At 41.7% G+C, this 26,013-nt stretch overlaps 1 protein-coding gene across 1 annotated transcript in view; it reads left to right on the top strand.

The window, feature by feature from the left end:
• Nucleotides 1–26,013, top strand: part of LOC133228560 (FRAS1-related extracellular matrix protein 3-like) — a 107,581-nt gene that overhangs the window by 71,275 nt on the left and 10,293 nt on the right. Inside the window, 3 exon segments of the mRNA XM_061384101.1 lie at nucleotides 3,478–3,708; nucleotides 7,466–7,591; nucleotides 22,956–23,207. Of these exon segments, the coding sequence (XP_061240085.1) occupies nucleotides 3,478–3,708; nucleotides 7,466–7,591; nucleotides 22,956–23,207 (609 nt within the window).

Raw genomic sequence — 26,013 nt, forward strand, 5'->3', positions numbered from 1 at the left:
AAGCCAGTGGCACAAGGAGCTGTGAGTCTCATTTTATGTAAAGCTTTTTCATGATAACTGGTGTCAGGCCATGATATCTGATTTCACACATTCAAAGAGTCTAAACCTTATAATGAGGCCTGAAGAGAGGAGACATGGGTGTTTGTGCTCCATTGGGTACTCATTCGGGTGTCAAAGCCAAATGATACTCGAACACTTCTTGAACATTCTGTGGAGAGGGGAGGATCAATTCAGTCTTGAGGGGATACCATCTGCCACCCTTGTATCTCACAATGAGTATTTTTCTTGATTTTTAAAAACTTATTAATTTTTGGCTGTGCTGGGTTTTCATTGCTGCTCGGGCTTTTCTTTAGTTGTGGCGAGTGAGGGCTACTTTCTAGCTGCTGTATGCCAGCATCTCTTTGCGGTGGCTTCTCTTTTTGTGGCGCACAGGCTCAAGGGTGCATGGGCTTCTGTAGTTGCAGCACGTGGGCTCAGTATTTGTGGTTCCTAAGCTCTAGAGCCCAGGCTCAAGAGTCGTGGCGCATTACCCTAGCTGCTCTGAGTCATGTGGCATCTTCCCGGATCAGGGATAGAACCCATGTCTCCTACATCAACACGCAGATGCTTTACCACTGAGCCACCAGGGAAGCCCCTTGATTTTTTTTAAATGTATTTATTTATTTATTTATTTTTGGCTGCCTTGTGCCGCATGTTGGATCTTAATTCCCTGAACAGGGATCGAACCCATGTTCCCTGCACTGAAAGGTGGAGTCTTTACCGCTCACAGTGGGCGTTTTAACACTGCTGTGTTGTTGGTCATTTGCTTCAGTAATTTGTTAATTTCTATTTCCTAACACAGCTGAAATCAAGTCTAAGCTCTCCATCTCCACCAATGGTGCCCTAATTGTCTGGAAAATTACTAACAATTTTCTTATCATCAAAAATCAGTAAGCACACAACATTGTAAAGTACCCATTATGCTTTGATTTTTTAAATGGTTAAAAAGTCACACATAGGGGAAATCCTTGGCAGTCTAGCAAGTGTGATAGGGCTCTGCGCTTCCACTGCAGAGACATGAGTTCGATCCCTGGTCAGGGAACTAAGATCCCAAATAAATAAATAAGTAAAAATGAAGTTTTTCTTTAAAAAAAAATGACTACAAACTTTTTTTTAATCACACACAAAAGAAACACATCAGTAGATAAAGACAAAAAAATCAGTAAACACATGAAAAGTCAAGCCACCATGACTAAATATCTGTCTGAGAAAATAACCTATAGTTATCCTCCCAGAAGGACTTCCCTAGTGACTCAGTGGTAAAGACTTTGCCTGCAATGCAGGAGATGTGCTTTCAATCCCTGGGTCAGAAGATCCCCTAGAGAAGGAAATGGCAACCCATTCCAGTATTCTTGCCTGGGAAATCCCATGGACAGAGGTGTCTGGCGGGATATGGTCCATGGAGTCACAGAGCCAGACTCGACTTAGAGACTAAACAATAAATACTTCCAGAGACTGCAGAAATGATCAGATACAAAATATTAACTCAAAAATGCCCAGCCCTGTTGCAGTCACCAGGAGTCCTCCAGTGAAACAAACAGCCCAAGGTCTCTACCTCCATGGGGTTCAGATTCTAGAGTCCAGATGTTATAGCCATGCATTCCGGGAAACAACTCACTCAGAAGGACGATGCAGATAGTGGAGTGCAGTTTATTACAGCAGCAGGCCCAAGGCAGAGTCTCCTCTTAGCCAAGGACCTGGACCAACTTTTGTGAAAACCTTATATACCTTAAGTGTACTGCTCAAGCCCACATCCCCAGATTCCTTAAACCTAGCCTGGAAAGTGTTAAAGGGATATACAATCAGGTTGCAGCCATGATTCACAATCGGAAGGGTCAGCTGGTTATACATTGTAGCCTACACCAACGGGTGCCATAAAGATTACAAAGGTGATTGACTGTATATGGGATTATTACATTGTTTTTGGCAATGGGAAACCTTGTTATGGAATCTGGTGTTTATCAGTCTGGGAGGCCAGTTTGGCTGTAGGTATGTTATCCCCATGGCTACCAGGCACATAGTCCAAAGCTCACTGAAAGTGCAAAATCGAGTTTCCTTCTTTTTCCAGATGGAGTCAGTTCAGCCTGTTCCTCTCCTTGCTTACAGAGACTCTGAGCTTTCTGGAGCTGGGGCACTTTCTTACTCATTTCTGAATCCCAAGCAGCCGGCAGAGTGTGGCACATCAGATGCTCTCAGTAGACATGTGCTAAAATAAGGAAGTGAATGCCTGTTCCCTTTTTTTGTCACTCCTCTTTATGTCTGCCCCCTGCTTAGACACACCCTTTTAGCCAAAAGTAGTTTATAACTCTAGTTCGAAAAGATACATGTACCCCAGTGTTCCTAGCAGCACCATTTGCAATATCCAAGATGTGGAACCAGCCCAAGTGCCTATCAAAAGACAACTGGATTAAGAGGATGTAGTACATATATATATGTGAGTACATGTATATACAATATTACTCAGCCACTAAAAAAGAATGAAATAATGCCATTTTCAGCCATGTGAATGAACCTAGAAATATTGTACTTGGTTGAGTAAGTCAGAGAAAGACAAATACTGTATTACATCATTTATGTATAGAATCTAAAAAATAATGAAGTGAAGTGAAGTCGCTCAGTCGTGTCTGACTCTTTGTGACCCCATGGACTGTAGCCTATAAGGCTCCTCAGTTCATGGAATTTTCCAGGCAAGAGTACTGGAGTGGGTTGCCATTTCCTTCTGCACGGGATCTTCCCGACCCAGGGATCGAACCCAGGTCTCCCGCATTGTGGGCAGACACTTTACTGTCTGAGCCACCAGCGAAGTCCAAAAATAAAAAAAATAATGAAATATATATATAAATAATAATAAATCTAATAAATAATGAAACTATATTTAAAATAGAAGCAGACTTACAGATATAGAAAGCAACTTTATAGTTACCAAAGGAGGAAGGGAGTGAGGAGGAGTAAGTTAGGAGTATGGGATTAACAGGTACAAACAACTCTACATAAACTAGATTAGCAACAAGGAGTTACTGTATATCACAGGAAACTATATACCATACCTCATAATAACATACAGTCAGAAATAATCTGAAATATATATTACAGATATATGTAACTGAACCACTTTGCTATACATGGGAAACTAACACAATATTGTAAATCCACTATATTTCAATCAAAAAAAAAATCTCAAAAGTGGCAGTTTCTGGTGGCTTTGTGGTTAGGATTGCAGACTTTCACTGCTATGACCTAGGTTCAGTCCCTGGTTAGGGATCTGGGATTTCACATGGCACACAGCCAAAATATATATTTAGCTCATAAGTGTCTGCTGGGAACATTAAAAGAAGCAATTTCTGTGCTGTTAGCATTTCATCAACAGTAGAACCCACTGTGAAAAAACTCCCTTCAGTTACTTGGCTTTATATTCATAGTTTCCTGATTTTTGTTTAGGCATTGTAACCAAAGATGAAACTGCAAAAACAGATAAAGATTTTAAAGGAAACATCCAGAAACAAGTCCAGTTCAATCCCAGACAGACTACAGCCACGTGGAAAGTGAGAATTCCATCAGACAATGAATATGAGGCTTCAGAGACCTTCTAGATCATTCTGACAAACCCTATCAAGGCTGTACTGGAGTTTCCAGAAATGGCAACTGCTGAAATTATGGACCCTGAAGATGGTATGTGATTCCTATTGGTACAATCTATTAATGTGTTCCTGGGTTCATTTCAGGCATTTATACCTCCACCAAGCTCCATAAGCCACTGGACACATTCATATCACTTAGGATTTCAAATTAAGTAAACCACCTCAGTTCAGTTCAGTTCAGACTCTTTGCGACCCCATGAATCGCAGCATGCCAGGCCTCCCTGTCTATCACCAACTCCCAGAGTTCACCCAGACTCACGTCCATCGAGTCAGTGATGCCATCCAGCCATCTCATCCTCTGTCGTCCCCTTCTCCTCCTGCCCCCAATCCCTCCCACCATCAGAGTCTTTTCCAATGAGTCAACTCTTCGCATGAGCTGGCCAAAGTACTGGAGTTTCAGCTTCAGCATCATTCCTTCCAAAGAAATCCCAGGGCTGATCTCCTTCAGAATGGACTGGTTGGATCTCCTTGCAGTCCAAGGGACTCTCAAGAGTCTTCTCCAACACCACAGTTCAAAACCATCAATTCTTCGGCGCTCAGCTGTCTTCACAGTCCAACTCTCACATCCATATATGATCACTGGAAAAACCATAGCCTTGACTAGACGGACCTTTGTTGGCAAAGTAATGTCTCTGCTTTTCAATATGCTCTCTAGGTTGGTCATAAGTTTTCTTCCAAAGCAGTAATTTTTCTTTGTTTTTAGGATCTTTGAATATTCAGGGATATAGGAGAGTGAAACAAACAGATAGGACTTTGCCAAGATTACTTTAACAAATGCCCAAGTCCTCAGTCTCAGTACTCTGCACACTTAGTATGGCACAGCTTTGTCCCCAAATGGCTAATCCTCAGGGCTTGCTCCATGTTCTCACAATTTTCTGGGAGCTCCCTACCAGATCAGGTGGGGATCTCATATATCCCTCACTCTGCTGGGTACCAGCCAACTGATTCACTTTAGCATGCATTCCACAAAGTTCTGTTATAGCTCTGCATAACAGTCTTGAATTCATCAGTTGTTTATTGGTTCATTCATTCAGCAAATATCTCCTCAGAAAAATTAAAAAAGAAAAGTCATTAGCCAATGATTGTGACTTTTTTCCTGCTCCTTTTTGTGAAAGTAGAATAGGCCCTAAAAGACAATTTTAGTATTCACATCTGAATGTTAATTAGACATATCGATTATCATGAGAACTGAAAGAATTTGCATATCCCCCAGAAGTGGGTGACTTAACTGTCAGGAAGGAAGTCTTAGTTAAATGCCATAAGAATCGTTGAAGAATTCCCCATATCAGCATGTCCGAAACTGCAGAGCAGAAAATAGAATACAATTTATACAATATGGTCAGTAAACTTTCCATGAACCAAAGAAGTCTAGGAAGCTTTTCAAATATCTCCTTTGAAGCATCATAATTCATACTAGCTTATTAGGTTCCGGAGAAAACTCTTCTACAAAGAAACCTGTTTAAACTAAGGCAACATTGTAAATCAATTATATCTCAATTTAAAAAAGAAAAGAAATCTGTTTAACTTTGTTTAACCAGTTTTCTCAAATTAGAATATAGATTTTTTTTTAATTTGTTGTACCCAAGAAATATCTTCTGAAATCTTTAAGTTCTAGTTTTCTTGAAACACAATTTGAGAAACACTGTTTTTCACATGCTTGGCACTCCAGTAGACAAAAATAGAAAACACTGCCCTCACCACCGAATGAAGAGGTATTTCATTAGTTTTGTGATAATAATGCTTAAACACATTAATCAAATAAGAAAGCTACATGTGAGGGTGCATGCCAAAACCAGTGTTCTGAGCTAAGAAAGTAGAAAGATCACCGTCATTTCAAACTATTAAGCTTTTCATAGTAGCCAGGATTCCAGCTGAGGCTTGAAAAATACAATGGGATTTGGATTCATAGATGGATAGGAGCAGGCTTTTCAGAATGGGAAAATAGAGAACATGACTAGATAACTGAGTCCCAATGTATCAGTTTTTTTCACTTAACATTAATAACATTACTTTTAGCTTCTTCCATGATGACAATCTTTTGAATCAAGAGATGTCCAGACAGTAGAATACCACAGGGGCGGGTAAAACAGAATGAAAATGATCACCGGCCTTTTCCCTCTGTAATCGGGACCAGGGTTTTCTAAAGACTGACACCAGTGTCTGTTGAGATCATTTTAGGCAGGAAACTAAAGGGAAAAAAATTAACATATGATAACTAGATAACTCAACATTGAATTCTGGGTAAACTTGTAGTGAAGTGAAGTGAATTGAAAGCCAACCAGTCATGTCTGACTCATGGACTATACAGTTGATGGAATTCTCCAGGCCAGAATACTCGAGAGGGTGGGGGATCTTCCCAACCCAGAGACTGAACTCAGGTCTCCCACATTGCAGGCGAATTCTTTACCAGCTGACCCACAAGGGAAGCCCAAACTCTTAGTAGTAGTTCCAAAAGAAGAATGGATGGTGAACTACAGTATTTTTCCTCATGCGTCCATTGTCAAGAGGAAGAATTTGTGTATGTGCATATGGCGCAGTGGTAAAGAATCCACCTGCCAAGAGACGCAGGTTTGATCCCTGAGTCAGGAAGATCCCCTGGAGGAGGGCACGGCAATCCTCTCCAGTATTCTTGCCTGGAGAATTCTATGGACAGAAGTACCTCGTGGGCTACAGTCCATGGGGTCGCTAAGAGTCAGAGATGACTGAGCGGACTGAGCACTGTTTGCGTATATATACATATATTATATATATGTATATATAATACAGAGGAGAGATTTCAGCCTATTAAAGGTGTTTTGGTTCAGAAAGTCACTTCAGTTCATCACTTGACTCTATGAGTGGAAACAATCCACTTCAAATTTTTATTTTTTTAAAACAAACACATGTATTTCAACTATACATTGCATTCTTAATGAGAAGCCTTGGAAAACATTGAAAAACCCCAAGGAAGGGCTTCCCTGGTGGCTCAGAGGTTAAAACCCCAAGGAAAATAGTACATATCAAGAAATGACCAGTATTCATACTCATATGGAGAAGGCAATGGCACTCCACTCCGGTACTGTTGCCTGGAAAATCCCATGGATGGAGGAGCCTGGTAGGCTGCAGTCCATGGGGTCACTAAGAGTCGGACACTGAGCGACTTAGCAGCAGTAGCAGCAGCAGCATACTCATATTACAGCAACTGTCCTGATGATGCCTATGTGTGTGTGTTTACATCCCAAATTGCAGGACAGAGAATGGTAATGTAACAGATGTGCACACACACACATCCAGCTCATAAAATTTCAATGGGAATATTATTTTAAGAATTAAGAGCAGTTTGAGTAGCTTATTTTTCTCAGCCCTGTGTCTTACCCATGGTGTCTGCTCGATAAGTGTTGAATCAAATGTTTGTTGAATAAAGCAGAAAACATTTATTTACACTCATGAATAGATGACCTGATTGTTAAAAGCATTTTAAAAAATAAACATTAAAAGTAAAACACAGAAATCTGTGATCTTTATTTAGAAAACCTAAAATGTGACCTCCAAAAAAGAAACCAAATTGCTGATATTCCTTCCCATTTCAGGGCTAGATAACCCTTTTAACATTTCAAAAGGAACCTCCTAAACTTAATTTCACTACCTCTCCAGCTCCAATTAATGATAGATATTTCCTATTCTTACTATATTCCATAGAGCTGGAATATATAGAGGTCAAGATTATGTACATTTCCACCTGGGTTGAAATATCACCAATATCACCAATCAAACTTAAGTCTTGCTAAAAATTTATCCCTCTTTTCTAGAATCAACAGTTTATTTTCCAGAGGCAGAATACAAAATAGAGGAGGATGCTGGGGAGTTTTTGATTCCTGTAAGACAGTCTGGAGACATAAGCCAGGAACTCACGGTCATTTGCTCTACACATCAAGGCATGAGACTTTGCTGGTACTGATATCCAGGAATAGGGTCCTTAGTACAGGACTGTGGTGATGCTGGGAGTGGCTGGGTGGTGAGTCAAATGCTGGGGAGGACAGGGAAGCCTGGACCATTCACGGTGACTCCCATGCAACCGCGTGAAGGTATCCTAACTCCTCTGCCCTGGTCTCCTAGATCAGGGATAAAATCATATTCAAAATCAGAATTACATTACATTACCATATGTAAAATAGATAGCCAGTGGAAGTGTGATGTAGCATGCCGGGCACCCAAAGCAGCTGCCCTGTGACAACCTGGAGAGACTGGGTGAGGAGGGAGGTGGGGGGGTGGGGGGGGTCCAGGATGTGGGGGACACGTGTGTACCTGTGGCCAATCCATACTGATGTATGGCAAAAACCATCACAATATTGCAAAGCAAAATAATTAGAAAAATAAGCCCCTCTGTTGTGAGATTTCCATGGTGGTCTAGTTGTTAAAACTCTGAGCTTCTAATGCCAGGGATGCAGGTTCGATTCCTGGTCAGGGAACTATTAATAAGATTCCCACGTGCTGTAGAGCGACTAAGCCATGGGCCACAAGTATAGAAGCCCGCTTATCAGAGCAAAGACCCAGTGCAGCCAGTAATAACAAAAGCAATAAAAAACTTCTGTTGTGACTACCCACAAAATTTTGTGAGGGTCAAATGAGACATTTGATGTAAACTAGTTTATATATGCATCAAATGTCTCATTTGACCTATATAGAGGCCAATGTCTCTATACATAGTCTATATATGTCTGTATATATATATTGGTCTCTATATATAGAGACCAATGTCTCTATATACTCAGTCTCTTTCTTCTCCTCCCTCCAGCCCCGCCAACAACTAAAACTGCCCCCCAATTATATGCCACAATGCCCTATTCTTTCTGACCTCACCACTGCTATACAGTCAGAATTTAGCTAATCTGTGTCCACTCCCTAAAGGTCATGTTTTCTATCTCATTAGAATTATGTGACGGGAAAAAATGACAGAACCACATGCAAATTCCGTAAAAGTTAGCTACACTTTTCTGTACTCATTTCACTGCTCACACCAGATGTGTGCAGGTTTTTCCCACACCAAGTAATTCTCCAGTTTATGCAGACTCCAAGTGGGTATCCTAAAATTCTATTCAATTCTGACACTATCTGCCCAGAGACAACAGAGAACCCACAGTTTAAGGACTCGGTGCCACAAGACTGCTCCTACTTCAGATGCCAAAAGCAAGTCCAAGTTGTGACCTGTGCTTCTAATTGACGGCGTATAAATTGGAGTTTCCCACCACCTCTTCTTTGGGTCCAGTGATTTTCTAGAACAGCTAACATAACCCAGGAAAACAGATCACTTATTAGATTACAGGTTTATCAGAAACGATGGGCTTCCCTGGTGGCTCAGACGGTAAAGAATCTGCCTACAGTGCAGGAGACCTGGGTTTGGTTCCTGGGTCAGGAAGATCCTCTGGAGAAGGGAATGGCTACCCACTTCCAGCATTCTTGCCTGGAGAATCCCATGGACAGAGGAGCCTCAATATTGGCAGAAGGAAGAGGCACATAAGCTAAGGAGTGTGGAAGGGACACAGAACTTTCGTGCCCTCTGAGTAAGTCACCCTCCCGGCAACCTAGACGCTCTCTGAACTCCTTGACTAGGACTATTTTATGGAGGCTTCATTACTTAGGCATAATTGGTAATTAACTCAACCTCCAGCCCTTCCCCTCCCTGGAGGTCAGGGAGTGGGACTGAAAGTTACAATGATCGCCTGGTTGGTTTCCCTGGCAACCAGTCCCCATCCAGTGGCTCCCTGAGAGCGCCAGCTACCAATCATTTCATTGCTTTCAGTCACTAAGTCGTGACTCTTTTGCCACTCCATGGCTGTAGCCTGCTAGGCTCCTCTGTCCACGGGATTTCCTAGGCCAGAATACACTGGAGTGGGTTGCTATTTCCTTCTCCAGGGGATCTTCCTGACCCAGGGATTGAACCAATGTCTCCTGCATTGGCAGGCAGATTCTTTACTCCTGAGCCACAAGGTAAGCCTATTAGCATACAGAAGGTACCTGGCTTCAAAGACTTAGCAGCTGCGTGTCGGGAAATGGGGACAAAAACCAAAACTTTATTACATCACAAGCTAATTTATTCAGAGTTCACTACAGCAAGGGGGTCAAACACCATCACTGCATTTGGCAGAGACTCAAAGGCAGGCATCACTTCATGCAAATAGACCGGGAAAAGTGGAAACAGTGACAGATTTCATTTTCTTGAATTTCAAAATCAATGCGGACGGTGACCGCAGCCATCAAATTAAAAGACACTTGCTCCTTGCAAGAAAAGCTATGACAAGCCTAGACAACGTATTAAAAAGCAGAGACATCTCTTTGCCAACAACATCCATATAGTGAAAGCTACAGTTTTTCCAGTAGTCATATACGGATGTGAGTTGGACCATAAAGAAGACTGAGTGCTGAAGAACTGATGCTTTCGAACTGTCGTGCTAGAGATGACTCTTGATAATCTCCTGGACACCAAGGAGATCAAACCAGAGAATCCTAAAGGAAATCAACTCTGAATATTTGTTGGAAGGACTGATGCTGAAGCTGAAGCTCAAATACTTTGACCACCTGTTGCAAAGAGCTGACTCATTGGAAAAGACCCTAATGCTGGGAAAGACTGAGGGCAGGAGGAGAAGCGGGTGACAGAGGATGAGATGGTGGGATGGAATCACCGACTCAATGGACATGAGTTTGAGCAAGTTCCAGGAGATGGTGAAGGACAGAGGAGCCTTAGTGGTTGAACAACAATAATGACAAAGATAGGCAGAGGAGTGGGAAGCTTTATAGTGAAGAAAGGGTGTGCCCTTATTAGACGCTGTCATCTTGGATAAACTGGAGGCAGCCTGTGGATGGACAGGGGAGCATAGTTGGCTTTCTCTGGTTGCTCCCAAATTGGAAGCCAGGCATGAATCAGAAAAGCTGGGGGTTATTGATTAAGTTCTGACAATTTGGGGTAGATGATTAATAGTGGTTGTAGTTTGACTTCCTCTGCTAGTTGCTGGAGGTTGTGTGTCAGAGTTCTATTTTTATACATGATCTGACCTTCCATATGTCCAGTCTGTCAGAATCTATGCTTACACTCGTTAAACATTCAACAACACACAGCATAGCCACAACAATAAACAATTATCTATCTAAAATACAGAGACTTCCCTGTAGGTCATACAGTAAAGAATCTGCCTGCAATGCAGGGGACCCGGGTTCAATCCCTGGATTGGGAAGATCCCCTGGAGAAGGGAAAGGCTACCCACTCCAGTATTCTGGCCTGGAGAATCCCATGGACAGAAGAGCCTAATAGGCTGCAGTCTGTGGGGTCACAAAAAGTCGGACACAACTGAGAAACTAACACTGCTGCTGCTGCTAAGTCACTTCAGTCGTGTCCAACTCTATGCCACCCCATAGACGGCAGCCCACCAGGCTCCCCCATCCCTGGGATTCTCCAGGCAAGAACACTGGAGTGGGTTGCCATTTCCTTCTTCAGTGCATGAAAGTGAAAAGTGAAAGTGAAGTCTCTCAGTCGTGTCCGACTCTTAGCAACCCCATGGACTGCAGCCCACTAGGTTCCTCCATCCATGGGATTTTCCAGGCAAGAGTACTGGAGTGGGGTGCAATTGCTACTACTGTCTAAAATATCAGTGGTGCCAAAGTTGAGAAGAGAAATAGGAATGAATTCTCCTCTGCCCCCAGGGCACAGGGGATTTGGCAGTAAGTCAGAAATTCATTTTGAAATACCAGCTGTTACTGAAAGAGTGAGGTGGGCTCTGGCTGCTTGCCACTCAAAAGCCGCGAGACAAGTCAGGTCGGTGGAAAAGAAAGTTTGCTTTATTTCAGATGCCGGCAACTGGGGTGAGTGGATGGCAGACATTTGTCCAAACGCCTACTGTCCCCCAACTGGTGTCCAGAGTGACAAGAGCTTTTATAGACGGAGGGGGCTACCTGCAGAAATAGCCAGTCAGCTCTGACAGTCATCTTCAAATTGGTTGTCGGTGGTCTGACCAGCATCATCTTGATTGTTTAAGGTACAGTTAATCATCAGTTCCAGGATCTGTTTGTTCCCATTTCTTTGAGGCCAGTTCTCAGAATTGTGGCAGCTTATGTCGTGGGTACAGTCTGGTCATCATGTAGTTAGCTTCTTCACCCTGGTGTTCTAATATGTAAGACCACTGATGCCTCAAACTATTATCTATAGCCCTTGAGAAAGAACCAAAGGTCCCTGACTATGCTTCATGACTACATCATTATTATTCTGTCTCCTTTGACTGTTTTCCTTTGTTTCTGCATTTCTCACTTCTCTGATTACATTTATTTTTTTTGACTGAAGTTTTCCACAGATAAAAGGCAGGTACAGGATATGGTGGGGAGGTAAGGACCATAGGGTCCTGCACTGTTTTATGACTATTACATAGGATATAACCAAATAAAGGACAAGGCCTTGTAGCACATCTTCAAGATCTTCATGTTTGTCTTTGGCTATGTTTAGAGTTGGGTAGTCCTGTAGTCTCCTCCCCTCGCAAAGGCACCAGATACGCCAACTACCTGTAACTTCAGCAACTCGAGTTTCATTGCTGTTGTTCAGTTGCTAAGTTGTGTCCAATTCTCTGCAACCCCATGGACTGCAGTATGCCAGGCTTTCCTGTCCTTCACTATCTCCCAGAGTTTGCTCAAATTCATGTCCATTGAGTCAGTGATGCCATCCAACCATCTCATCCTCTGCCACTTTTCCCCTTTCCCTCAATCTTTCCCCGCATCCAGTCTTTTCCAATGAGTTGGCACTTCACATCGGTGGCTAACATATTGGAGCTTTAGCATCAGTCCTTTCAATGAATATTCAGGCTTGCTTTATTTTAGGATTGACTGGTTTGATCTCCTTGCTATCCAAGGGACTCTCAAGAGTCTTCTCCAGCACCACAGTTCAAAAGCATCAATTCTTTGGTGCTCAGCTTTCTTTATGGTTCAACTCTCACATCCATACATGACAACTGGGAAACCCATAGCTTGACTATATGGATCTTTATTGGCAAAGTAATGTCTCTACTTTTTAATATGCTGTTTAGGTTTGTCATAGCTTTCCTTGCAAAAAGCAAGTGTCTTTTAATTTTATGGCTTCAATCACAATCCACAGTGATTTCGGAGCCCAAAAACTGAAATCTGTCACTGTTACCATTGTTTCCCCATCTATTTGCCCCCATGAATTGATGGGATTGGATGCCATGATCTTAGTTTTTTGAAGTTGAGTTTTTAGCCAGCTTTTTCATTCTTCTCTTTCACCCTCATCAAGAGACTCTTTAGTTCTTCTTCACTATCATTAAAGTATTATATCTGAGATTGTTGATAAATCTCCCAGCAATCTTGATTCCAGCTTGTGAATCATGCAGCCTGGCATTTCACAGGATGTACTCTGAACAGAAGTTAAATAAGCAGGGTGACAATATACAGCCTTGTCATACTACTTTCCCAATTTGGAACCAGTCAGTTGTTCCATGTCCTGTTCTAACTGTTCTTTCTTGCTCTCTATACAGCTTTCTCAGGAGACAGGTAAGGTGGTCTGGTATTCCCATCTCTTTAAGAATTTTCCACAGTTTGTTGTGATCCACACAGTCAAAGCTTTAGTGTAATCAATGAAGCAGAAGTAGGTGTTTTTCTGCAACTCCCTTGCTTTCCCCATGATCCAACGAATGCTGGCAATTTCATCTCTGGTTCCTCTGCCTCTTTGAAACCCAGCTTGTACATCTGGAAGTTCTCGGTTATGCACTGTTAAAGCCTATCCTGAAGAATTTTGAGCTTAACCTTGCTAGCATGTGGAATGAGTGCAATTGCGCAGTAGTTTGAACATTTCTTGGCATGTTCCTTGGCATTTCTTTGAGATTGGAATGAAAACTGACCTTTTCTAGTCCTGTAGCTACTGCTGAATTTTCCAAATTTGCTGGTGTATTAAATACAGCACTTTAACAGCATCATCTTTTAGGATTTTAAATAGCTCAGCTGGAATTCCATTACTTCCACTAGCTTTGTTTGTAGTAATGCTTCCTGAGGCCCACTTGACTTCACACTCCAGGATGACTCAACTTTTCCCCTGGTATTACCCTGTGTGGGAAAAGCAGCAAGAAGAAAAACAAGGTGAGGTAGTCCTTGAGGACTTCTTGGCTAGTTGATCCCCAGAAGGATGTGCCAGCCCTCTTTCCCAGGTCCACACAGAGCTTTAGTTGGAGTCTTTGCAGAGGAACAAGGGCCTGGGTCTTTGGGGCAGTGGCCGCAGGTGGGCGGAGCCACTGACGGAGGAAGTGCCCTCATCCTCTGCTCAGGATTCCCGCCGGGCTACTTACGGTACCGGTGGCATATTTTCTGTCCACAAGCAGTGTCTGGAGGACAATGATTCTATGCATGGGAGAAATAAAGTGATAAACAATCCAATTTGGAAGATTGTATATAATTGCTAAAATGGGAGAGCCCACCCCTCTGCCTCTGGAAAGAGCTACCCTGTAGGATGACAAGCAGAGGAAACAGAGAGCTCAGAGGGTCTGACAGTGTGATATGGAGATGTCTCCACCTCAAGTGGGAAAAGTTACACCCAAACTCAACTTACCTCCCTGCAAGGGGATTAGGTTCAAAAGAGCTGGCGTTCCCAGAAAACTCCCTGCATAGCTGACACATGCAGCTCAGACTGCTTGGCACCTGAGCTTTACCCGTTGATTCCTCACACTAAGGACTGTTCTCATGCTTGCAGTAAAAAGTTTAAAGAGAGACAGTATAACAGAGTCAGGGGCCTTACCTAGAGTATGAAACCAGGACGTGCACAGTTGCATCCTGATTCTTCTGCACCTCTGTGAGATTATAAGACAGCAAGAAGCTGCACAGGTTGCATGCACATTCAAGTAGCATTGTGGTATTCGTCGTCACCTACTCTCCATAGATACTTAAATATCTCAGTACATAAAAGTTTAATTTGGTTATTTAAACCTTTCTGAAAGTCTTGCTAAAATAAATGCTTACCAATTACTTATTTTCATGAATAAAATAAGCATGAGCTGATGTGTAAACAGTTGAATGGAAAGCAGACTCATTCTTTGTACATTAATCATAATTTACAGATGCTAAACATGTATTCTACTTATAAGTAGGTGAAAGAAGTAACTAGTTTTATGCTGTGGTTTCATGGGGACCTCAAGGTCCCAGAATATCATCAGTGTCCTCAGACAATGATGTAGAGGTATTATATTAAAAAAAAAAGAAAAACAGTTGGGAGAGGAAAAGAGCTAGAGGAATAAATTCTCCCTCATTGGCTATGTTGGAAAAGGACATGGAAATTAGACACTTCTTAGCCTTGTCTTATTCTCAAGATAAATGTCATCTGTCTTTTTCTTCTCATTAGTCACTTTCTTATTAGGAAATTGCTCTGATTGGAAAGACAGCCAATGAAGAGCAAACCACAGGATGTAAAACCAAGTATTGAATCATCCTGTGGTTTTGGTCAACCCCAAGTCAAACATGCTGAGGCTTTTCAATAATCAACTTTATCCAGTTGAAAGGGATGGTGTGGTCAGCCACAGTCATGTGTCACCCCACTTCTCTGATTTGCTGTTTCTCTGGGTAAAGTTAAGGAGGAGGTGAAAAGCAGTTTCCAAGCACATTCAGCAAAAGACTCTCTTTATTATTTCTTTTTAAAAAAATCTGTTTATTTATTTGGTCATAGTTGTGTATGTTAAGTTATAGAAGTTATACCTTGCATCTCAGAGGAGTTCTTTGGATGATTTTAAAGCTCCTTGACTCTAGGTCTACTGAGGGTAAATGCTCTTGCATATCAAAACATGTCTTTATTTCAACCTCAGTCTTGAAATTCTAGATTGACAGTTACTATCTCAAAGCACTTTGAAGTTATTATTCCATTGTCTTCCAGCTTCCATTGTCTTGTCAAGAAGTCTGCTCTTAGTCTAAAAGTCATCTTTGTAATGAACTATCTTTTCTATGCATTTAAGATATTTCTCACATGATTTGATCTGAATCTGTGAAAGACCTGGGGACTTTCCTTGAAGAAGTTTTTCTCCAAGGAGGATTTGCAATGCTTCTTCTGGCATCTGAGAACAATGCTGACCCAGAAACACTCCTGCTCCCCTGCATCCCGAACCAGATCCCAGAGTTTCAGGCTCAGCTCCCTGATGGGCCACAGCCCAGTCTCCCTTCAGTGCCGACTCTGAATTCCAGCTAGAGTGGGATTTGCTTCTCTAGCTATTGAGGGGTTAGGGCTCGGTGGTTTTAGGGTATTATTTTTGTTTTGTTTTGTTTTGCCCCTTGATGATTTCTCTTACTTCCTATGAGCACAGAAAAGATGGAATAATTAGTTCTTCTAAATATTTTGTAGTGAGAGAGCATCTAAGAATACCGAGCAAGCCAAATTGCTGGGAACAGAAGTCTCAAAGACTCCTCTAGACAGACAGTTCCATGCTGCTCCAACCCTGTCCCTCATCTCCCCCGAGTCATGGACTTTTCTAGGCATGAAACGAACTGTGCCAGTGGGGTTCCAACACTGTCTGATTTAATCAGGAATTAGATGCTGTGCTTTTAAAGAAAGGTGATTTCTTGTCTCACTGCCCTATTAAAGATACATATTAAAGGAAATTTGTATGCTTAAAGAATGTATCATGTATAATCAAGAAGGTATAATCAAGTAATATAATAAGACAAAGTGGGGAAGTTAAAAAATGCTCTAATCAGAAGATGAAGCTTTGACTCCTGGACAAGACACTGGGGTGTTCTCTGCCTCAGTTTCTTCATTGATAAAATACCCTGCATGCTTAGTCGCTCAGTCATGTCCAACTCTTTAGGACCCTTCAGACTGTTAGCCCACCAGGCTTCCCTGTCCATGGGATTCTCCAGGCAAGAATACTGGAGTGGGTTGCCATTTCCTCCTCCAGGGGATCTTCCTGACCCAGGGACCGAACCCGTGTCTCCTGCATGTCCTGTATTGGCAAGTGGATTCTTTGCTACCAGCACCACCTGGGAAGCTTCCCTTAAAACTGAGAGCCAGCTGCTAAAGTGTCTTTATGAAAGCAACCTGGAAATGACACGTCAGTGCTCCTTGGAGACTCTATTAAATAAGGGGTTTGTCCAGATCATAGCAAGAGACCTCAGTGTGTATCTCAAGTTACATCTGATGTTTTGGAAACAAAACTTTCTCCTCTAACTCTTGGGGATTCTTAACTTGCTATCAATAAAATAGAGCCTTCTTTTATAACTAAAATAAATACCAGTATTCCATGTTCTTGACTGTTCCATATAACTGATCAAATGGTTTCCCAAAGTAAAATTTCCAGAACCCTAGGGAGAAGGGGCCATTTAGGCAAACTGAATATTTTGATTACATGAGACGTAATTAAACTATCTTTTTTCCCCCACCAACTCTCACTGTTAAAAGCTTGTATGGATTGTTTTGCTGTTTTAGCAGAATTCCACGAGTCAAATGATTTTCAATAAGAGTTATAGTTCAGTCTTATTATTTAAGCCAGAAATCTACCTACTTAAATGCATTTGTACTTCAATCAGCAGAGCTGTCAGATGAAAGAAAATTAAATAGGAAGGGGAAAAATATCAGTCACTTTTGTTTCATGAATTGTGATAAATCAATATTCAACTATTCATTAGGTGAAATATATTGGGAAATACATTTAATAAAGATTTATAAAGATAATATTGGGTACTTACTCTGCAAGTCTAGTGTGTATCTGCTTCTAATATTTATTCAGAATGGCTGAATGTGTAGTTTCTGACAGGGATTTTTGTTTGTTTGTTTTTACACTGCCTTTCTTACCTTCTTATTCTGCATTCTAGATGACTAGGGGAAAATAAAAAAGTATATTCTCCAATGTATATTAAATTTCAGGCTCTTAAAAAACATATCAACTAATGCTTGTTACTTAATCAGATTGTTATAAGAATTTATGACTTTTTTCCTTTTGGTGTGTATACCTTGGAACATAAAAAGTCTCCTTGACAGAGTTTCTCATCTCTTCCTATGGGCTTTCTAGATTTCCAGCTACTTATTTTCTTATTTACTTGGGGACTGCCTATCTCTAGTACTTGATAGCTCTTGCCTCTGACATCCTAAGAACCAACTTCTCCTTCTTTACTTGAGTTTCAAGAGCTCTTTCATGAGTAGATTTCCCAGGACTGAGCAGGGTGGAAATGTCATAGAGGAATAAAATTTCAAAGCACAGGCTGGCCCTGGAAGTTGGCTGATTTCCTCACCAAGTGATAATCCCCCTTGTAAGCCATCCATTTCTAACAGTTTCTCTCTCTGCCCTAGCCAGTATGTTTTGCGCTCATTGATTTTTCCAGCTCTAACTTTTTCTAGGTTCCTGGAATGACAAACCAGTTAATTTGTTGTTTCCTATTAATTCTAAAACTTGTTGCATTGAAAAATCATCTTGAGACACTTTGTGAGTCAGTGCCCTTCTGAGCAAGTCCTCTGAAGTCAATTTGAAAACAATTTTTATTTTTTAACAAGCTATATTTATATGTGTAGTGCACACTCATAGATGTCAACTTGTACGTGTGTTGATTCATATTAGCAAGAAGAAGGTGGATGTTGGTGTCAGCATGCATATATGCATTTACCTTAGCTATAAGCAAGACAGGCCCTTGCAGGACCTAGAATGTCCCATCTAGAGGCTCACTGTCATATCCCCATCGCTTCTTGTTAAGAAGTGTGATGGGAAATAACTGTGCTTTACAAAAATTGCTTATTTGATATATTGAGTTATTTTTTTGCTTAAATGGGTGTTTCCAGTTTTGATATTGGATTGTAGGAGTTCACTGTATATTCTGGAGTCAGAGTCTCCCCCACTCACCCCCCTCCCCACACACAGTATGTGAGATCTTAATTTCCCAGCCAAAATTCAAAACTGTGCCTGCTGCAGTAGAAGCATGGAGTCTTAACCACTGGACCACCAAGGAAGACCCTATGGAGTTATTTTAAACAGTCTTTGTCTCCTAAAACTGTTCTGTCTAAATCATTTCAATTACTGTGATTACTCTTTACTCTTTTAGCTCCATACTTGTGTGTACTATGTTTTTAACACCAAAAAAAAAAGGGGGGCGCATTAAATTGCACTGTTGGTGGGATTGTGACATGGTATCTAATTGCTATGGGAAACATTACAAAGGGGCCTCATAAAATTAAAAATAGACCTACCGTATGGCTTCCCTGATAGCTCAGTTGGTAAAGAATCTGCCTTCGATGCAGAAGACCCCAGTTTGATTCCTGGGTCAGGAAGATCTGCTGAAGAAGGGATAGGCTACCCACTCAAGTATTCCTGGGCTTCCCTTGTGGCTCAGCTGGTAAAGAAATCCACCTGCAATGCAGGAGACCGGGGTTTGATCCATGGGCTGGGAAGATCCCCTGGAGAAGGGAAAGGCTACCCACTCCAGTATTCTGGTCTGGAGAATCCATGGACTGTATAATCCATGGGGTCCCAAAAAGTCGGACATGATTGAGCAACTTTCACCTTCATGGTCCAACAATCCTACATCTAGGTGAGTGAAAATTGCCCAGTCATGTCCTACCTTTGCACCCCATGGACTATACTATACAGTCCATGGAGTTCTCCAGGCCAGAATACTGGAGTGAATATCTATTCCCTTCTCCAGGGGATCTTCCCAAACCAGGGATTGAACCAGTCTCCCATGCTTCAGGTGGATTCTTTACCAGCTGAGCCACCAGGGAAACCCAATAAATATACCTATACAACCAGGTATATATCCAGAAAAATTAAAAGCAAGGTCTCAATATATTTGCACACCTGTTTTTGTAGCAACATTATTCATAATAACCAAGCGATGAAGCCACCCAAGTGTCTATGACTGGATGAATGGATAAACAAAATGTGATATATCCATGCAATGAAACATTGTTCAACCCTTAAGAAAAACATATATTTCTGCTTTATTGACTATGCCAAAGCCTTTGACTGTGTGGATCACAAGAAACTCTGGAAAATTCTGAAAGAGATGGGAATACCAGACCACCTGACCTGCCTTTTGAGAAATCTGTATGCAGGTCAGGAAGCAACAGTTAGAACTGGACATGGAACAACAGACTGGTTCCAAATAGGAAAAGGAGTTCATCAAGGCTGTATATTGTCACCCTGCTTATTTAACTTATATGCAGAGTACATCATGAGAAACGCTGGGCTGGAAGAAGCTCAAGCTGGAATCAAGATTGCCAGGAGAAATATCAATAACCTCAGATATGCAGATGACACCACCCTTATGGCATAAAGTGAAGAGGAACTAAAAAGCCTCTTGATGAAAGTGAAAGTGGAGAGTGAAAAAGTTGGCTTAAAGCTCAACATTCAGAAAACAAAGATCATGGCATTTGGTCCCATCACTTCATGGGAAATGGATGGGGAAACAGTGGAAACAGTGTCAGACTTTATTTTTTTGGGCTCCAAAATCACTGCAGATGGTGACTGCAGCCATGAAATTAAAAGACGCTTACTCCTTGGAAGGAAAGTTATGATCAACCTAGATAGCATATTCAAAAGCAGAGACATTACTTTGCCAACAAAGGTCCATCTAGTCAAGGCTATGGTTTTTCCAGTGGTCATGTATGGATATGAGAGTTGGACTGTGAAGAAGGCTGAGTGCCAAAGAATTGATGCTTTTGAACTGTGGTTTTGGAGAAGCCTCTTGAGAGTCCCTTGGACTGCAAGGAGATCCAACCAGTCCATTCTGAAGGAGATCAGCCCTGGGATTTCTTTGGAAGGAATGATGCTGAAGCTGAAGCTCCAGTACTTTGGCCACCTCATGAGAAGAGTTGACTCATTGGAAAAGACTCTGATGGTGGGAGGGATTGGGGGCAGGAGGAGAAGGGGACGACAGAGAATGAGATGGCTGGATGGCATCACTGACTCAATGGACGTGAGTCTGGGTGAACTCCAGGAGTTGGTGATGGACAGGGAGGCCTGGCGTGCTGCGATTCATATGTGTGGTGTTCTGCGATTCATATGTGCAGTCCTGGGGTCGCAGAGAGTCGGACATGACTGAGCGACTGAACTGAAGTGAACTGAACTGAAGAAAGAAGGAAGATTCTTGCAACATAGATGAAACTTGAGGACATTATGCTAAGTGAAATAGCCAGTAACAAAAAGACAAGTACTATAAGATTCCACTTAACGGAAGTACCCAGAGTAGACAAATTCATAGAGACAAAAAGTAGAAAGGTGAATGCCAGAGATGGGGGCAGGAGGCAGTGGCGAGGTGTTTAATGGGTACATATTTTCAGTTTTTTTTTGTAAGATGAAAAAAGATATGAAGATTTTTTCAATAACATGAACAGATACACTTAAAAATAGTTAAGATGGTACATTTAGGTTATATTTATTTTATCACAAGGAAAATAATGCACTAGATCCCAGAAACCCCACTCCTAAGTATTTACTCAAGAGAAATAAAAATGACATACTGACTCAAAGAACTGAATTTGAATATCCCTGGCAGCAGCATTCAGAATAACTTAAAAACTGGGAACAACCTAAATTATCAACTGGTAAATGGAAAAACAAATTGTGATGTAACCACACCATGGAGAACCCTATTCAAGAGTAAGAAGGAAAAAAATCCTGACACATTGATGAATCTTAAAAGCATTATGCTAAATGAAACAAATCAGACGCAAAAGACTAAAAACTGCGTGATTTTATTTACATGGAATTCTCATAAAGCAAATAAATCTATAGTGACAAGAGAATGGATGAGTGGTTTCCAGGGCTTGGAGACAAGGAAGAAGATGGATTACCTGGGGTACATGTGTTGGCAGATAAAAAATATTCTATACTATGCTTGTGGTAATGGGTGCATGATTATATGTATTTGTTAAAACTCATCAAATAGTGCATTTAAATTAGGGAACCTTGACATGTGTAAATTACTATAATTAAAATTTTAAATGCACTGTCTCTAAACTGAAATTCAGTCCATCTTGTATTCTTTATAAAATAACAAGTAATTCCATGGCTATATTTTAGTATCACACAAAGAACTCTATCTAGGGCGTAAGAGTCAGATTACTGAGATGCGACTCATTGGAAAAGATCCTGATGCTGGGAAAAATTGAGAGCAAGAGAAGAGGGAGGCAACAGGGTATGAGATGGTTGGATGGCATCACTGACTCAATGAATAAGAGTTTGAGCAAACTCAGGGAGAGAGTGAAGGACAGGGAAGCCTGGCGTGCTACAGTTCATGGAGTCGCAAAGTCAGATACAACTTAGAGACTGAACGTGAATGACAGCTTACAGCTGCCATGGGACGGGCAGGGGCGGGAGCAAATCCATACATTGTCATGGTGTAGATTCTCTGGTCATAATTTATCTGTACTTCAGTCTTCCAGTCTATAATATGAACAAATTAAGCTAAACCACCCTATGATCCTTCAGTTTATTTAGTCCCTAATCTAAACAAAACTTATTCAGTATATACCCTTTTCAAAGATTCTGATGCTGGGAAAGACTGAGGGCAGGAAGAGAAAGGAATGACAAAGGATGAGATGGTTGGATGGGATCACTGACTCACTGGACATGAGTTTGAGCAAAACTCTGGGAGATGGTGAAGGACAGGGAAGCCTGGCGTGCTGCAGTCCATAGGGTCGCAAAGAGTCGGGCATGACTGAGCAGCTGAACAACAACAGTAGTTCAAAGACCACTAACTGTGAATCGTGCCAGAATATCCGGGTCTGTTTTAAAAGTCTTCTAATTACCATATTAATATTCGTGACTGTAAGAGATAAGTGTGCCTTATAATTCAGAGAGCTGTTATTTTAAAAATGCCACTTCCTGGTGGCTCAGACAATAAAGAATCTGCGTGCAATGCAGGGGTCCTGGATTCAATCCATGGGTCAGGAAGACCCCCTGGAGAAAGGAATGGCTACCCCAAGAATACCCAGTATTCTGACCTAGAGAATTCCATGGACGAAGGAGTCTGGCGGGCTACAGTCGAACACGAGTCAAACACGACAGCAACTATTCTCATTCTCTATTATCTAAAAATAGTTTGAAGACCCCATGGGGAACAGGTTTCCTGTTTAGAATTGTTTCTTCTGGTCTCATCTTGAAAGGAGTTTGACGTTTCTACTTGTTCAAGAGCTGCATTGCAAGCCAGGTAAAGGGATCTACAGTTTTTTGCACATAACTGTAGTGGTGTGTTTGGAAATCATTATAGAAGCTCTTTTCGTCATTACTCAGAAAAAAAAAAAAAAAGAATTGTTTCTTCTTACTTTCTCTGTTCTATCTCCTGTCTCCATAGGTTCTGCCATAGGCACCCTTTGTTCTTCAGGGTTATCTTTCTCTGACTACATCTCACGTCCAAAAGACCACACCAGCAGCCTCCATTTTGACAAAGATGAGGCTGAGAACACCTGCCAAGTCCTGATCATCAATGACTCTCTTTATGAAGAGGAGGAATCCTTCAGCGTTTCACTGAGCCTGCCAAAGGGAGGGCAACTGGGGGCCAAATTCCCCACCGCCAAGGTGATAATTCTGGCTGACTGTGATGATGGTAAGCCTATTTCCTGTTTTCCACTCTTGGTAATAGCTGCTTTCTTCTCATCCTTTCCCTAAACAGTTAAAAGATAAATCAAGCTTAAATGACCTATGAAAGGAATTGTTGATGTTGCTCCTTCTCTAACATCTCTGAGTGGCTTTTCAGATACATAGTTATCACCAATACCAAGGACAATGCAGCGATGTAGAAAGATTAAATATTTGTGTGTGAGTGTGTTAAATTATTTTTAAAAAGCACATCCCAAGGAAGTGACCTAAGACTTAAGGAAGCCAAGAAGAGGACCTAACTTAAATGTCTGATCACGCAACCAGGACTGCCCCACAGGACACTCATCTTAGCAGTCCAAGGAGCCTCCCTCCCAACAATGGGAACATGAGTCTACAAGTGGGACAAGGGTGCCATGAAGCTCCCATGTGTAGGCATGCAGATCTCTTTTCCTAGCTCTACCCGGCTGGGAGTTTGGCTCTAGTCCCAGCTGAAGCACAGAGCCAGACAAGAATAGGATGCTCTTCACTCCTCGAAACCAACCCCTCCCAACCCCTGACTCCCAATACCACGCCCAGTATTACTTTCTTAGTAATTGCTCTTTCTACAAGAGGCACTTTTAAGAGAAAATATTGATAAAGACAAGGACAGCATCTGACTATTTTATAATGAGTCTCAAATTAGATTGACCACTTCATCTCTCAAATATACCTCTGTCAGGATTTGAGTGGCTGTGAGTTGCTGTGTTCAGATCTAGATAGGATCAGATTGGGTGGCTATCACAGACCCAAAATTTGTGTGAATGCATAGATACAGTGCAGAGCTTCCATGAAACTGAGAGTCGTGTCAAGAGATAAACCAGGTGGAGCAGAGGTTGAAGAGTGTATGTGCTCTTTAGTTGGGGATGAAAATTTATCATGTATTATATCATTCTGGGGCTTCCCTGGTGGCTCAGATGGTAAAGAATCTGCCTGCAAACAGGAGACCTAGGTTTGATCCCTGGGTCAGAAAGATCCCCTGGAAAAGGAAATGGCAGCCCACTATAGTATTTTTGCCTGGAAATCCCACAGACAGCAGAGCCTGGAGGGCTACAGTCCAAGGGGTCCTATTGTTCTAAGACAAAGGAAAACATGAGTGAGATTAAAGTTGTTTGGTTTTTGTTTGTTTGGTCTCCTAAATTTTGTTTGTTGATATTACATCCTGTGGACAAGATCTCAGAATGCTGTGAAAGGCCAATTTTGCTCTACTTAAAAAAAAAAAAAAATTGCCAGGGACAAAGTTCAGTTCCCAAATATATTTTCACAAGTCTCAAGAGAAGAATAAGTATAGACTCTGATGTCTATACCAGGGCTTCCCTGGTAGCTCAGACGGTAAAGCATCTGCCTACAAGGCAGGAGACCTGGCTTTGATCCCTGGGTCAGGAAGATCCCCTGGAGAAGGAAATGGCAACCCACTCCAGTATTCATGCCTGGAAAATCCCATGGACCGAGGAGCCTGGTAGGCTACAGTGCACAGGGTTGCAAAGAGTCGGACACGACCGAGTGACTTGACTTCACTTCTGATGTCTATGCATTCTCCATTGTGTAATTTCTTTTCAAAAATTGCCCCCTTAGAATTAAGATAACTATCGTTTTTCTTAAAATACTGCATATGACAGTTCAATATAAAAAATGCTAACAACTCAATCAAAAAATAAGCAGATCTAAATAGACATTTCTCCAAAGAAAACATACCGATGGCCAATAAACACATGAAAACATGCTCAACGTCACTATTAGAAATGGCAAGTCAAAACTACAGTGAGACATCACCTCACTCCAGTCAGAATGACCATCATCAAAAAGCCTATATCTAATAAATGCTGGAGAGGGTGTGGAGAAAAAGAAGCCCTCCTATGCTGTTGGTGGGAATGTAAATTGGTGTAGCCACTGCGGAGAACAGTATGGAGGTCCCTTAAGAAATCAAAAACACAGTTGTCATATGATCCCGCATTCCTACTTCTGGCTATGTATCTGGAGAAAATTGTAATTCAAAAAGATACATGCTTCCCAGTGTTGACTGCAGCACTGTTTACAGTAGCCAAGACATGGAAGCAACCTCAACGTCCATCAGCAGATGAGTGGATAAAGATGTGGTGTGTATTTACATACAACGGAATATTGCTCAGTATACTCAATTTTCAGTATACTCAGTAGAAATTTAGAATTTCTATTCTATTCTCTGTGAAACCAAAGAGATATTAAGGACTGTCTACCAAGAACAAATTTTGCTTTCATGATACCAATGGTTCCTTTGAATGGTGCCATTATATTTTGGCCTTGAGGAAACAACCACAGTGATTACTAGCACACCTACTACGTGATGCTAATCATTTGGACTACTTTTGTGAAATGATAAGTCCCCTAATTCAGCATTTAAGCAAAAACACTGATCAAATTCGATCACATCTCAGGAAGTAGTTCCATTGCCCTTTCAGCCAGGAATGAAAACATGTGTCCTACAAAACTGACTACTTGAAAGAAATTGGGAAAAGTCCACACTCATTTTCCAGGGTTAGCATTTGTGTCTAGTAGGCCAGTCTGCTGCTGCTGCTGCTGCTAAGTCGCTTCAGTCATGTCCAACTCTGTGCGACCCCATAGACGGCAGCCCACCAGGCTCCTCCATCCCTGGGATTCTCCAGGCAAGAACACTGGAGTGGGTGCCATTGCCTTCTCCAGAAACTTGTACACTAGCGACTCCTAAATCTCCAGCCCTGACTTGATTCTCGAACTCCGGATTCACACATTAACGCCTTTCCACCCCTAGCCAAGACTGT

This window comes from Bos javanicus, chromosome 17 (genome assembly GCF_032452875.1).
Source record: "Bos javanicus breed banteng chromosome 17, ARS-OSU_banteng_1.0, whole genome shotgun sequence".
Lineage (NCBI taxonomy): Eukaryota > Metazoa > Chordata > Mammalia > Artiodactyla > Bovidae > Bos > Bos javanicus.